The sequence below is a fragment of the Mytilus californianus genome, unplaced genomic scaffold, assembly GCF_021869535.1.
Source record: "Mytilus californianus isolate M0D057914Y unplaced genomic scaffold, xbMytCali1.0.p SCAF_9, whole genome shotgun sequence".
NCBI lineage: Eukaryota > Metazoa > Mollusca > Bivalvia > Mytilida > Mytilidae > Mytilus > Mytilus californianus.
Window position 1 is genome coordinate 91,898,072 of NW_026262745.1, and position 17,300 is coordinate 91,915,371.

The 17,300-nt window shown below is 36.6% G+C and overlaps 1 protein-coding gene across 2 annotated transcripts in view; it reads right to left on the bottom strand.

Annotated features, from left to right (window-relative positions):
• LOC127716401 (uncharacterized) overlaps positions 1-17,300 on the bottom strand; it is an 84,865-nt gene that overhangs the window by 8,688 nt on the left and 58,877 nt on the right. For both annotated transcript variants that reach the window (XM_052222591.1, XM_052222592.1), the window contains exons 14-15: positions 16,231-16,385; positions 4,991-5,122 (exon numbers count right to left, since the gene is read on the bottom strand). In XM_052222591.1, coding sequence (XP_052078551.1) covers positions 4,991-5,122; positions 16,231-16,385 — 287 coding nt within the window. The remainder of the gene's footprint in view (positions 1-4,990; positions 5,123-16,230; positions 16,386-17,300) is intronic.

Consider the following 17,300-nt stretch of genomic DNA (forward strand, 5'->3'; position numbering starts at 1 on the left):
GCCCCTTTATGGCCCCTAATTCCTAACATTTTGTGGCAATTACCCCCAAAATCAATCCCAGCCTTCCCTTTGTGGTATTGTACCTTGCAGTACAATTTCAGAGAGATCCATACACTTGAACACAAGTTACTGTCTGGAAACTAGAAAAATGCTTATTTTTGGTCCCTTTTTGGCCCCTTATTCCTAAACATTTTGGGCAATTACCCCCAAACTCAATTCCAGCTTTCCCTTTGTGATTTCGAACCTTGTAGTACAATTTCAAAAAGATCCATACACTTACACACAAGTTATTGTCATGAAACTAGAAAACTGCTTGTTTTTTGCCCCTTTTTTGCCCCTTATTCCTAAAATTTGAAGGCAATTACCCCCAAAATCAATCCCAGAATTCCCTTTGTGATATGGAACCTTGTAGTACAATTTCAAAAAGATCCATACACTTACACACAAGTTATTGTCATGAAACTAGAAAACTGCTTGTTTTTTGCCCCTTTTTTGCCCCTAATTCCTAAAATTTGGAGGCAATTACCTCCAAAATCAATCCCAGCATTCCCTTTGTGATATGGAACCTTGTGGTACAATGTCAGAGAGATCCATACACTAACACACAAATTATTGTCATGAAACTAGAAAAATGCTTGTTTTTGGCCCCTTTTTGGCCCCTAATTCCTAAAATTTGGAGGCAATTACCCCCAAAATCAATCCCAACATTCCATTAGTGATATGGAACCTTGTGGTACAATGTCAGAGAGATCCATACACTAACACACAAGTTATGTCTGGAAGTTACAAAAATGCTTATTTTTGGCCCCTTTTTGGCCCCTTATTCCTTAACAGTTGGTAACCCCCAAAATCAATCCCCACCTTCCTTTTGAGGTATTGAACCTTATTGTAAAATTTCATAAAGATCCATTCACTTAAACTAAAGTTAGAGTGCGAAAACCAATGTGTCTTCGGACGACGACGACGCCAACGTCATACCAATATACGATCGCAAAATTTTTTTGCGGTCGTATAAAAATTTATAAAATAATAAAATGCTTCGCTGGGGCGCAGCTTGATACGACCGCAGAGGTCGAACCCTGAACAGTTGGGGCAAGTATGGACACAACATTCAAGCTTGATACAGCTCTGAATTTGGATTGTTATTAAATATTTGACACAGCATAGGTTTCTGACACAGAAAGAATGTGGTCTAAGAACTTGAATTTTTTTAATTTACCTATTATGGTCCAATGTCCAAAATCAAAATACATGGTTAGATTCAGCATATCAAAGAACCCCATATATTCAATTTTTGTTAAAATCAAACAAAGTTTAATTTTGGACCCTAACTTGGACAAACTTGAAAACTGGGCCCATAATCAAAAATCTAAACACATGTTTAGATTCAACATATCAAAGAACCCCAAGAATTCAATTTTTGCTAAAATCAAACTAAGTTTAATTTTGGACCCTTTGGACCTGAATGTAGACCAATTTAAAAAACGGGACTTAAAATTAAAAATCTAAATACACGGTTAGATTTGGAATATCAAAGAACCCCAATAATTCAATTTTTGATGAAATCAAACAAAGTTTAATTTTGGACCCTTTTGACCTCAATATGAACCAATTTGATAGCGGGGCCCACAAATAAAAAATCTAAATACATGGTTAGATTCAGCATATCAAAGAACCTCATATATTCAATTTTTGTTGAAATCAAACAAAGTTTAATTTTGGACCCCAATTTGGACCAACTTGAAAACTGGGCCCATAATCAAAAATCTAAATACATGTTTAGATTCAGCATATCAAAGAACCCCATATATTCAATTTTTGTTGAAATCAAACAAAGTTTAAATACTGGACCCTATCTTGGACCAACTTGAAAACTGGGCCCATAATCAAAAATCTAAACACATGTTTAGATTCAGCATATCAAAGAACCCCAAGAATTCAATTTTTGCTGAAATCAAACTAAGTTTAATTTTGGACCTTTTGGACCTTAATGTAGACCAATTTAAAAAACGGGACTTAAAATTAAAAATCTAAATACACGGTTAGATTTGGAATATCAAAGAACCCCAATAATTCAATTTTTGATGAAATCAAACAAAGTTTAATTTTGGACCCTTTTGACCTCAATATGAACCAATTTGATAGCGGGGCCCACAAATAAAAAATCTAAATTCATGGTTAGATTCAGCATATCAAAGAACCCCATATATTCAATTTTTGTTGAAATCAAAAAAAGTTTAATTTTGGACCCCAACTTGGACCAACTTGAAAACTGGGCCCATAATCAAAAATCTAAACACATGTTTAGATTCAGCATATCAAAGAACCCCGAGAATTCATTCTTTGTTAAAATCAAACTAAGTTTAATTTTGGACCCTTTGGACCTCAATGAAGACCAATTTAAAAACCGGGACCCAAATTAAACATCTAACAACACGGTTAGATTTGGCATATCAAAGAACCCCAATAATTCAATTTTTGATGAAATCAAACAAAGTTTAATTTTGGACCCTTTTGACCTCAATATGAACCAATTTGATAGCGGGGCCTACAAATAAAAAATCTAAATACATGGTTAGATTCAGCATATCAAAGAACCTCATATATTCAATTTTTGTTGAAATCAAACAAAGTTTAATTTTGGACCCCAATTTGGACCAACTTGAAAACTGGGCCCATAATCAAAAATCTAAATACATGTTTTGATTCAGCATATCAAAGAACCCCATATATTCAATTTTTGTTGAAATCAAACAAAGTTTAAATACTGGACCCTATCTTGGACCAACTTGAAAACTGGGCCCATAATCAAAAATCTAAACACATGTTTAGATTCAGCATATCAAAGAACCCCAAGAATTCAATTTTTGTTAAAATCAAACTAAGTTTAATTTTGGACCCTTTGGACCTTAATGTAGACCAATTTAAAAAACAGGACCCAAAATTAAAAATCTAAATACACGGTTAGATTTGGAATATCAAAGAGCCCCAATAATTCAATTTTAGATGAAACCAAACAAAGTTTAATTTTGGACCCTTTTGACCTCAATATGAACCAATTTGATAACAGGGTCCACAAATAAAAATCTAAATACATGGTTAGATTCAGCATATCAAAGAACCCCATATATTCAATTTTTGTTGAAATCAAACAAAGTTTAATTTTGGACCCCAATTTGGACCAACTTGAAAACTGGGCCAAAAATCAAAAATCTAAATACATGTTTAGATTCAGCATATCAAAGAACCTCATATATTCAATTTTTGCTAAAATCAAACAAAGTTTAATTTTGGACCCTTTGGACCTTAATGTAGACTATTTTTTAGAATTGGACCCAAAATTAAAAATCTAAATACACTGTTAGATTTGGCATAACAAATAAATAAATGTGATCAAAGATTTTACAAATCTAATGCGCCATACTGTGCAATTAAAGATTACTTCTTGAAATTTTTCAATATTTGAAATTGAAAAAAAAATAATATTTGAAGAATAATTCTTTTTAATTTCTGAAATCTGAAATGAGAAAAAATTGACCCCCCACAATTTCTTTTTATCCCCCCCCCCTTTTTTCCCCAAAAAAATTCTTTCCCTCAAGATATGGTCATAATCTCAATTCAAATTTCCAATGGAGTTGGCAACCATAATTACCCATTTAAATTTACCATAGTGCTAACTTAATCTATTTTATAATAGAATTAAAAATATAGTGTCAAATCTTTCATATGGATTTTTTTGTAAAAAAAAATGATGCAACATTTGCAGATATTTTTACTGGTCTTCCTTTATAAATATGCATTTCTTTAAACATAATTTAAAAGCAGTGTAAGGGAAGTAACCAAAACGTTGTATTTGGATTACCTCCCTTACACTGTTTTAAATTATCTTTATTGTTCATTAACCATTACTTTATACATAATTTAAAAGCAGTGTAAGGGAGATAATTTCAATGATGTATTTGATTTATCTCCCTTACACTGCTTTAAATTATGTTTTGTACTAAAGTATTTGTCCATTAACCAGGACAACCTTGTTTTCCCCCCTTTTTTGGCCCTAATTCCTAAACGGTTTGAGCCATAACCCCCCAAAGCAAATCCTAACCATCCCTTTGTGGTATGGAAACTTGTAGTATAATTTCAGAGAGATCCATACACCGTTCCACAGTTATTGTCTGGAAACTAGAAAGTGCTTATTTTTGGCCCCTTTTTGGCCCCTAATTCCTTAACTGTTGGTACCATAACTCCCAAAATCAATCCCAACCTTCCTTTTGTGGTATTTAACCTTATGGTAAAATTTCAAAAAGATCCATTCACTTAAACTAAAGTTAGAGTGCGAAAACCAATGTGTCTTCGGACGACGACGCCGGACGATGACGACGACGACGACAACGTCATACCAATATACGACCACAAAATTTTTTTGCGGTCGTATAAAAATAAAATAAAATTCCGTGAAATTTCATGAATGATCTTGGCGCATTAACGTCATGTCAAAACATGACTTCATACCAATAGAAACTCTCAAGCTGAAGATTATTCCGTTACGTGTATGCTCTGAATGCAGATTATATCGCATAAAAATGGAGTTTGGAGGTAGTTGTTGTTTCATTTTCTATTCTATTACATCATTTGCAAATTCATGGCTAAAGCTCGAGATAAAATTTGAATATGAAGTCCCAGCCCATGTGAAAATTTCCAACAAATCTATGGCTTGCATGAATTATTTCTGAACTAATATTCTGTTTACTCTGATGATGAGTAGACAGAGATATTTGTATTGTATTCATTTCAAAGAAATCACATACTGCTTAATCAGACGACCAGTAAACAGTGATATTTGTGTGTATTTGGGATCTAAATTAAAGTACTGACACACTGTTTACTCAGTAGACAGTGAGATTTGTGTGTATTTGTGATCTAAACTAAAGTACTGACACACTGTTTACTCAGTAGACAGTAGAGATTCTCTATTCAAAGAAACCAAACTTACATATTACTCATGGTCAGACTATACACTTTACTCTCGTGAGTTATAGGATCCATCTGAAGGGTATCAGTAAGAAGTTTAGTACGTAACCGATCATTTATCATTTCACCGTGTCTGTCATATGTCAGGAAATCCCTATAAAGAATATTAGGCATGCAATAAAATTAACAATTATACATCTTAAAAGAACAGTACAAAAGATTTCCTAGTTTTAAGAATAAGCAAACTTTTTCAAAGATTTACTCAATTCCAAAATCATTAGCTCACCTTTCAAGGACTCATTACAACAAATATATACATAGAAATTTTAAGCCATATTTAGACAGCAGCCAAAGAGTGGATTTAAAGTCTTATAGGACTGTAAGTATGATTTATTTTTTCCCTTTGCACTTTGATTACTTGACTTGACTTATGAGTTTGACTGTCCCTTTGGTATCTTCTGTCTCTCTTCTGCACTTTGATGACTTGACTTGACTTATGAGTTTGACTGTCTCTTTGGTATCTTCTGTCTCTCTTCTGCACTCTGATGACTTGACTTGACTTATGAGTTTGACTGTCCCTTTCGTATCTTCCGTCTCTCTTCTACACTTTGATGGCTTGACTTGACTTATGAGTTTGACTGTCCCTTTGGTATCTTCCGTCTCTCTTCTGCACTTTGATGACTTGACTTGACTTATGAGTTTGACTGTCCCTTTCATATCTTCCGTCTCTCTTCTGCACTTCGATGACTTGACTTGACTTATGAGTTTGACTGTCCCTTTGGTATCTTCCGTCTCTCTTCTGAACTTCGATGACTTGACTTGACTTATGAGTTTGACTGTCCCTTTCGTATCTTCCGTCTCTCTTCTGCACTTTGATGACTTGACTTGACTTATGAGTTTAACTGTCCCTTTGGTATCTTCCTTCTCTCTTCTGCACTTTGATGACTTGACTTGACTTATGAGTTTGACTGTCCCTTTCGTATCTTCTGTCTCTCTTCTGCACTTCGATGACTTGACTTGACTTATGAGTTTGACTGTCCCTTTCGTATCTTCCGTCTCTCTTCTGCACTTTGATGACTTGACTTGACTTATGAGTTTGACTGTCCCTTTCGTATCTTCCGCCTTTCTTCTGCACTTTGAAACCTTGCAGTTGGTTGAAATTTCTGACCAGGTTAACAAACTGATTTGATAAAACAAATTGCAATTGGGTCAGAATTTTGAATGGAATTTTGAATGAACTGCAATGGGTGGAGAGAAAAACTTATAATCAAGTCACAGTAATAAATGTAATCTAATAAGATACTAAATAATTAAAGTGTTATCCAGAATACATCATGATCTGACTGTAACAAGATAGAACAGAATCATGCTCATTGCAATAACAAACTGTTATCACAGAGATATGTCTCGCCTTTTTGTAATTTTGATAATGCAAATGTTGAAATTAAAATAGCAATACTTTAACATGTAAGTTATGCAAATATTCAAAGTCGATGAACCATGACTGAAGGTACATGGCTAAACAATCTCCATGGAATGAGATGTGCCAATGCTAATACAACTGCATACCAAATACCATTGACTTATTATAAGTCTTTCCCTTTAAACAAACTTAAACACAAACATTAACTTGTAAACTATGTAAAAGTTTCAAAGTCAATGAACCATGATCAGGGGTGGGGCTATATAATCTTCATGGAAACGATACTTGCAAATGCCAATAAATTTGCATACCGAATATCATTGACTTAACATTAGCAGTTCATCTTAAACTGATCTAATCACAAACTAATACATGTAAACTAAGCAAAAGTTTCAAAGTAAATAGACCATGACTGAGGGGGTGGGGCCAAATATTCTCCATGGAAATGAGATGTGCTAATGCTTATACAACTGAACACCAATTAACATTGGCCTACCACTAATGGTTCCCCTTGAACTGACCTAATCACAAACTAATACATGTCAACTTAGCAAAATTTTCAAAGTCTATAGACCATGACTAAGGGGGAGGAGCCAAATAATCTCCATGGAAATGAGATATGCCAATGCTTATACAACTGCATACCAAATATCATTGACCTATCACTAGTGGTTCCCCATAAATTAACCTAATCACAAACTAATACATGTAAACCATGAAAAGTTTCAAAGTCAATAGACCTTGACTGAGGGGGCGGGGCCAAATAATCTCCATGGCAATGAGATGTGCCAATGCTAATACAACTGCATACCAAATATCATTGACCTACCACTAGTGGTTCACCATGAACTAGACCTAATCACAAACTAATACATTGTTGACGCCGTCGCCGACACCGGAAACAGCATACCTATGGCTCCGCTTTTTGACTCTGTCAAAGCAAGACAATAAAAGTGACAATAATTCTGGTAAAACATATTTTTCAGTAAATGTGAGTACTCATGTCTGTAAATTTGTCCTTACGTTAGTTGTTTCGTTAGTACAGATCTGATAAGTCCAGCTCCTTTTCAAATGATTTTTACAGTTTCCTTTTATTTTTGTACTTTAACACTACTGTCCTAGGCTTGGAAGAGGAATTAGTGTTCACAGACATGTGGTGATCCCTATAAGCATAGTTTTCATTTTTTACAGCACTGGGTGGATACCTCTGCTGGTGGACTATCAGACCCTGAAGGTATTATCAGCTCAGTAGTCAGTTCTTTAGTACTACATGATTTATAACAAACCTTTCTAAATTTGCCCGTTTATACATTTTGAAATTATAGAGAAACTAAGGTTTCAACTCCCTCAGGTAAAGTTGACCTTAGATGGATTTGGCTATTTTTTGGGGTCCTTTTTGGTTATATAGCTGTTCAATCAGTTTGGTTCTTATACATCCTTGGCTTTCAAATATTGGGCTGTGAGCGTTCCAGATGAAGGTAAATCCAGAAAAGCACTTCGGACGCATCAAATTAATAAAGTGCTGTTTTCATTTTTTATGCTATATGTGTTCTCTTTTGAATTGCTTTAAATTCATTCATCCAGCGACGTTTTATAGCTGTCTTAGAAAGATAGGTTTAGGTTATTGTCACTACTGGTGATACGATAGACACAAAAATGTGCTTTGCCGAGCGCAGCTGGAGACGACCGCAGAGGTTCAACCCTGAACAGTAGGGGCAAAAATGGACACAATATTCAAGCTTGATACAGTTCTGAATTTGGATTGTAATTAAATATTTGACACATTATAGGTTTCTGACACAATAAATGTAGTCAAAGAACTTAAAATTGGTTATATGATTTGAATTTATATTCAATTTTGCTTTTGTGCAATACACTATGCTGTTGCAAATTAACCCCCCCCCCCCAAAAAAAAAAAAAAAATTTTTTACCACCCCCTTTTTTTGGGAAAAAAAAAAATATTTGAAGAAATTTTCTTTTTAATTTCTGAAATCTGAAATGAGAAAAAAAAATTTCCCCCCCCCCCCCCCTTCCCCTTTTTCCCCAAAAAAAATTCTTTCCCTCAAGATATGGTCTTTATCTCAATTCAAATTTCCAATGGAGTTTGAAACCATAATTACCCATTTAAATACATCATAAAAGTCTTAAAATAGAAAATGACATACATAATCATGTCTAAAATTAATATTCCTTAATCAGCATTTTTAATAGTAACTTCTAATAAAATGCTCCGCAGGGCGCAGCTTGATACGACCGCAGAGGTCGAACCCTGAACAGTTGGGGCAAGTATGGACACAACATTCAAGCTTGATACAGCTCTGAATTTGGATTGTGATTAAATATTTGACACAGCATAGGTTTCTGACACTGAATGAATGTGGTCTAAGAACTTAAAAATTTTAAATTGGACATTCACCTATTATGGTCCAATATCCAAAATCTAAATACATGGTTAGATTCAGCATATCAAAGAACCCCAAGAATTCAAATTTTGATGAAATCAAACAAAGTTTAATTTTGGACTCTTTTGACCTCAATGTGGACAAAGTTGATAACGGGGCCCAAAAATCAAAAATCTAAATACATGGTTAGATTCAGCATATCAAAGAACCCCAAGAATTCAATTTTTGATGAAATCAAACAAAGTTTAATTTTGGACCCTTTTGACCTCAATGTGGACAAAGTTGATAACGGGGCCCAAAAATCTAAATACATGGTTAGATTCAGCATATCAAAGAACCCCATATATTCAATTTTTGTTGAAATCAAACAAAGTTTAATTTTGGACCCCGATTTGGACCAACTTGAAAACTGGGCCCATAATCAAAAATCTAAATACATGTTTAGATTCAGCATATCAAAGAACACTAAAAATTCAATTTTTGTTAAAATCAAACTAAGTTTAATTTTGGACCCTTTGGACCTTAATGTAGACCAATTTGAAAACGGAACCAAAAATTAAGAATCTAAATACAGGGTTAGATTCGGCATATCAAAGAACCCCAATAATTCAATTTTTGATGAAATCAAACAAAGTTAAATTTTGGACCCTTTGGACCTCAATGTGGACCAATTTAAAAACGGGGCCCAAAATCAAAAAACTTAATACAGGGTTAGGTTCAGCATATTAAAGAACCCCAAGAATTCAAGAATAAAACCCCATTGAAATTGATCAAGAAATAAGCAATTTATACGAAGTATCTTCTTTTGCACAATACTGTGCAATTGAATATTTCTTGCTATAGCGCAATACTGTACAATTGACAATTTCTTGCTATTGCGCAATATTGTGCTATTGGATATTTCTTGCTATTGCGCAATACTGTGCAATTGAAGATTTCTTGCTATTGCGCAATACTGTGCAATTGTAGATTTCTGGCTATTGTGCAATACTTATTATATAATAATTTACACATCCTGTTTGGTGTGTATCTCCTATATATCATTATTAATTGCTTTTGAATATAAATCAGAAATAACCAACTTAAAATGGAAAATTTTAAATGAAAAAAAAAGGAAAAAAAGAAAAAAAAAATCCCCCCCCCCAATTTTTTGAACCCCCTTATGATTCATCACCCCCAAACTCAATCCCAGCCTTCCCTTTGTGGTATGGTACCTTGCAGTACAATTTCAGAGAGATCCATACACTTCAACACAAGTTATTGTCTGGAAACTAGAAAAATGCTTATTTTTGGCCCCTTTTGGGCCCCCAATTCCTAAACGTTTCGGGCAATTACCCCAAAACTCAATTCCAGCTTTCCCTTTGTGATATGGAACCTTGTAGTACAATTTCAGAAATATCCAAACACTTACACACAAGTTATTGTCATGAAACTAGAAAAATGCTTGTTTTTTGCCCCTTTTTTGGCCCCTAATTCCTAAAATTTTGAGGCAATTACCCCAAAAATCAATTACAGCCTTCCCTTTGTGATATGGAACCTTGTGGTACAATTTCAGAGAGATCCATACACTTACACACAAGTTATTGTCTGGAAGTTACAAAAATGCTTATTTTTGGCCCCTAATTCCTTAACTGTTGGTACCATAACCCCCAAAATCAATCCCAACCTTCCTTTCGTGGTATTGAACCTTATGGTAAAATTTCATGGAGATCCATTGATTTAAACTTAAGTTAGAGTATGAAAACCAATGTGTCTTCGGACGACACTGGACAACGACGATGACGACAACGACGACGCCAACGTCATACCAATATACGACCAAAAAATTTTTAATTTTTGCGGTCGTATAAAAATAAATTGACAACTTATCACCTCAAGACAATACAGCATTTCTTAATACATAATTTAAAAGCAGTGTAGGGGAGGTAATCCAAACTTAACATTGTACTTAAAAGTAATTGTCCATTAACAATGAAACCCTTGTTTTTCCCCTTTTTTGCACCTAATTCCTAAATGGTTTGAGCCATTACCCCCAAAGCCAATCCTAACCATCCCTATGTGGTATGGAAACTTGTGGTATAAATTCAGAGAGATCCATACACCGTTCTACAAGTTATTGTCTGGAAACTAGAAAAATGATTATTTGGGCCCCTTTTTGGCCCCTAATTCCTAAACTGTTAACTCTAACTTAAGACCATAACCCCCAAAATCAATCCCAACCTTCCTTTTGTGGTTATAAACCTTGTGTTTAAATTTCATAGATTTCTATTTACTTACCGGTATTCTAAAGTTATTGTCAGGAAACCAAATGTCTTCGGACGACGCTGACGACGATGTGATACCAATATACGACCGCAAAATTTTGTGCGGTCGTATAAAAACTAAACTATTACCACTGAACTATGAAAATGAGGTCAAGGTCAGATGACACATGCCAGTTGGACATGTACACCTTACAATCATAACATACACCAAATATAGTAGACCTATTGCTTATAGTATCTGAGATATGGACTTACCCTTGTCCACTGATCCATGAAATGAGGTGGAGGTCAAGTGAAAACTGTCTGACAGACACGAGGACCTTACAAGGTACGCACATACCAAATATAGTTATCCTATTACTCATAACAAGAGAGAAATTAACATTACAAAAAATCTTAACTTTTTTTTCAAGTAGTCACTTAACCATGAAAATGAGGTCAAGGACAATGGACATATGACAGACGGAGACTTCATATCATAAGGCATCTATATACAAAGTATGAAGCATTCAGGTCTTCTACCTTCTGAAATATTAAGCTTTTAAGAAGTTAGTTAACGCCGCTGCCGCCGCTGCCTGATCACTATCCCTATGTCAAGCTTTCTGCGACACAGGCTTGACGAAATATTGACCGCCCCAAAAAAAATAATATTTGAAGAAATTGTCTTATTGTAAATGGGGCCTCGGTGGCCGAGTGGTCTAAGTTGTTACTACTGTAATCACTAGCCAGTCAACACTGAGGTTGTGAGTTCGAACCCTGCTCGTGCTTATGCACTCGACTCCAATCTTAATTGACTAGGATTGTCAGTTTTCCTATCGAAGGTTGGTGGTTTTCTCCGGCTTCCTCCACCAATAAAAACTGGCCGCCATGAAATAGCCCAAAAGCGGTGCTTAAAAGTGGTGTTAAAACACCAAAAATCAAAAATCAAATCTTATTGTAAAATGTGGTATAATTTAAGAGACATCCATACACTTAAACACAAGTTATTGTCTGGAAACTCGAAAAATGCTTGTTTTGGCGACTTTTTGGCCCCTAATTCCTGAATGGTTTGGGCAATTACCCCAAAATGAATCCCAACCTTCTAATTAATTGTGGTATTGAACCTTGTGGTACAATTTCAGAGCAATCAAAATACTTATACACAAGTTATTGTCATGAAACTAGAAAAATGCTTGTTTTGGCCCCTTTTTGGTCCCTTATTCCTAAACAGTTGGGACCATCACCCCCAAAAACAATCCCAACCTTCCTTTTGTGGTATTGAACTTTTTGATTAAATTTCATAGAGATCCATACACTTAAACTAAAGTGATTGTCCGGAAACCAAATGTCTTCGGAAGACGCTGAAGCTGTTGCCAACGCCGACGTGATACCAATAAACGAACGCAAAAATTTGGCACTATAGATACAGAAACATACTAACCCATCTGTAGACCCAGCACTGTTGGCACTATAGATACAGAAACATACTAACCCATCTGTAGACAAAGCACCGTTGGCACTATAGATACAGAAACATACTAACCCATCTGTAGACCCAGCACCACTGGCACTATAGATACAGAAACATACTAACCCATCTGTAGACAAAGCACCGTTGGCACTATAGATACAGAAACATACTAACCCATCTGTAGACAAAGCACTGTTGGCACTATAGATACAGAAACATACTAACCCATCTGTAGACCCAGCACCGTTGGCACTATAGATACAGAAACATACTAACCCATCTGTAGACCCAGCACCGTTGGCACTATAGATACAGAAACATACTAACCCATCTGTGGACCCAGCACCGTTGGCACTAAAGATACAGAAACATACTAACCCATCTGTAGACCCAGCACCGTTGGCACTATAGATACAGAAACATACTAACCCATCTGTAGACCCAGCACCGTTGGCACTATAGATACAGAAACATACTAACCCATCTGTAGACCCAGCACCGTTGGCACTATAGATACAGACACATACTAACCCATCTGTAGACAAAGCACCGTTGGCACTATAGATACAGAAACATACTTACCCATCTGTAGACCCAGCACCGTTGGCACTATAGATACAGAAACATACTAACCCATCTGTAGACCCAGCACCGTTGGCACTATAGATACAGAAACATACTAACCCATCTGTAGACCCAGCACCGTTGGCACTATAGATACAGAAACATACTTACCCATCTGTAGACCCAGCACCGTTGGCACTATAGATACAGAAACATACTAACCCATCTGTAGACCCAGCACCGTTGGCACTATAGATACAGAAACATACTAACCCATCTGTAGACCCAGCACCGTTGGCACTATAGATACAGAAACATACTAACCCATCTGTAGACCCAGCACCGTTGGCACTATAGATACAGAAACATACTAACCCATCTGTAGACAAAGCACCGTTGGCACTATAGATACAGAAACATACTAACCCATCTGTAGACAAAGCACGGTTGGCACTATAGATACAGAAACATACTAACCCATCTGTAGACCCAGCACCGTTGGCACTATAGATACAGAAACATACTAACCTATCTGTAGACCCAGCACCGTTGGCACTATAGATACAGAAACATACTAACCCATCTGTAGACCCAGCACCGTTGGCACTATAGATACAGAAACATACTAACCCATCTGTAGACCCAGCACCGTTGGCACTATAGATACAGAAACATACTAACCCATCTGTAGACCCAGCACCGTTGGCACTATAGATACAGAAACATACTAACCCATCTGTAGACCCAGCACCGTTGGCACTATAGATACAGAAACATACTAACCTATCTGTAGACCCAGCACCGTTGGCACTATAGATACAGAAACATACTAACCCATCTGTAGACCCAGCACCGTTGGCACTATAGATACAGAAACATACTAACCCATCTGTAGACCCAGCACCGTTGGCACTATAGATACAGAAACATACTAACCCATCTGTAGACCCAGCACCGTTGGCACTATAGATACAGAAACATACTAACCCATCTGTAGACCCAGCACCGTTGGCACTATAGATACAGAAACATACTAACCCATCTGTAGACAAAGCACGGTTGGCACTATAGATACAGAAACATACTAACCCATCTGTAGACCCAGCACCGTTGGCACTATAGATACAGAAACATACTAACCTATCTGTAGACAAAGCACCGTTGGCACTATAGATACAGAAACATACTAACCCATCTGTAGACCCAGCACCGTTGGCACTATAGATACAGAAACATACTAACCTATCTGTAGACAAAGCACCGTTGGCACTATAGATACAGAAACATACTAACCCATCTGTAGACAAAGCACCGTTGGCACTATAGATACAGAAACATACTAACCCATCTGTAGACAAAGCACGGTTGGCACTATAGATACAGAAACATACTAACCCATCTGTAGACCCAGCACCGTTGGCACTATAGATACAGAAACATACTAACCCATCTGTAGACCCAGCACCGTTGGCACTATAGATACAGAAACATACCGGTACTAACCCATCTGTAGACCCAGCACCGTTGGCACTATAGATACAGAAACATACTAACCCATCTGTAGACCCAGCACCGTTGGCACTATAGATATAGAAACATACTAACCCATCTGTAGACCCAGCACTGTTGGCACTATAGATACAGAAACATACTAACCCATCTGTAGACCCAGCACCGTTGGCACTATAGATATAGAAACATACTAACCCATCTGTAGACCCAGCACCGTTGGCACTATAGATACAGAAACATACCAACCCATCTGTAGACCCAGCACCGTTGGCACTATAGATATAGAAACATACTAACCCATCTGTAGACCCAGCACTGTTGGCACTATAGATACAGAAACATACTAACCCATCTGTAGACCCAGCACTGTTGGCACTATAGATACAGAAACATACTAACCCATCTGTAGACCCAGCACCGTTGGCACTATAGATACAGAAACATACCAACCCATCTGTAGACCCAGCACCGTTGGCACTATAGATATAGAAACATACTAACCCATCTGTAGACCCAGCACCGTTGGCACTATAGATACAGAAACATACTAACCCATCTGTAGACCCAGCACTGTTGGCACTATAGATACAGAAACATACTAACCCATCTGTAGACCCAGCACCGTTGGCACTATAGATACAGAAACATACTAACCCATCTGTAGACAAAGCACTGTTGGCACTATAGAACCCAGCACCGTTGGCACTATAGATACAGAAACATACTAACCCATCTGTAGACCCAGCACTGTTGGCACTATAGATACAGAAACATACTAACCCATCTGTAGACCCAGCACCGTTGGCACTATAGATATAGAAACATACTAACCCATCTGTAGACCCAGCACTGTTGGCACTATAGATACAGAAACATACTAACCCATCTGTAGACCCAGCACCGTTGGCACTATAGATACAGAAACATACTAACCCATCTGTAGACCCAGCACTGTTGGCACTATAGATACAGAAACATACTAACCCATCTGTAGACAAAGCACTGTCGGCACTATAGATATAGAAACATACTAACCCATCTGTAGACCCAGCACCGTTGGCACTATAGATACAGAAACATACTAACCCATCTGTAGACCCAGCACCGTTGGCACTATAGATACAGAAACATACTAACCCATCTGTAGACCCAGCACCGTTGGCACTATAGATACAGAAACATACTAACCCATCTGTAGACCCAGCACCGTTGGCACTATAGATACAGAAACATACTAACCTATCTGTAGACAAAGCACCGTTGGCACTATAGATACAGAAACATACTAACCCATCTGTAGACAAAGCACCGTTGGCACTATAGATACAGAAACATACTAACCCATCTGTAGACAAAGCACCGTTGGCACTATAGATACAGAAACATACTAACCCATCTGTAGACAAAGCACCGTTGGCACTATAGATACAGAAACATACTTACCCATCTGTAGACCCAGCACCGTTGGCACTATAGATACAGAAACATACTAACCCATCTGTGGACCCAGCACCGTTGGCACTATAGATACAGAAACATACTAACCCATCTGTAGACAAAGCACCGTTGGCACTATAGATACAGAAACATACTAACCCATCTGTAGACCCAGCACCGTTGGCACTATAGATACAGAAACATACTAACCCATCTGTAGACCCAGCACCGTTGGCACTATAGATACAGAAACAATCTGATCTCTTCATCATCATTGGTGTTTGTTTGACAAAATGTACAAATTTATTGGTCAGATGTACAAAGGATGGTTTCATAAATAACTCTCTTGTTGTTGTATTTAATATCTAAAATATAAAACTTAATTTCAGATTGTTCTGCAACAAACCGGCTGAGAATATTGTACAGAGTACATGTATCAACACAGAAAGGTCTTAAAGAATCATTTAAACACTACAACTGATAGTTACCACACAGACAAAAGAACATAATTCCAATGTCCCCCACTTTGCACATATTTTATCTATCCAAGGTACAAGGGCAATAACTAAAAAAAGCACTTTTTTTTGTTCTTTACAACTTTTTATTAATATCTTAGAGAAATGAAGGCTTCAGAGAAAATGCAATGTGATTTCCATTATAATCAATATTTCCAAGGGGCATAACTCATTAAAAATATTTGATCAGAACTTATTTTCGAAAGTGTCAATGATATTGCTGATATAAACCTATGATATAAGTTTCATAAAATTCTGGCATGAGTTGAACATATGAGAGCGCTAACAATGCAATTTTCCATATAATCAATATTTCCAAGGGGCATTACTCTTTTAAAAAAAATTGATCAGCACTGATTTTTGAACTTGTCAAAGACATTGATGATATAAACCTATAATATAAATTTCATAAATATCTGGCAAGAATTGTACACATTAGCGTGCTCATAGGGCAATTTTCCATATAATTAATATTTCCAAGGGGCATAACACTTTTAAAAATTATTGATCGGCACTGATTTTCGAACTCGTCGAAGAAATAGCTAACATAAACCTATGTTATAAGTTTCATAAAAATCTGTCAAGAATTAAACACATGAGAGCGCTAACGATGCAAATTTCCATACAATTAATGTTTCCAAGGGGCATAACTTTTGTAATAAAATGCTTCGCTGGGGCGCAGCTTGATACGACCGCAGAGGTCGAACCCTGAACAGTTGGGGCAAGTATGGACACAAAATTCAAGCTTGATACAGCTATGACTTT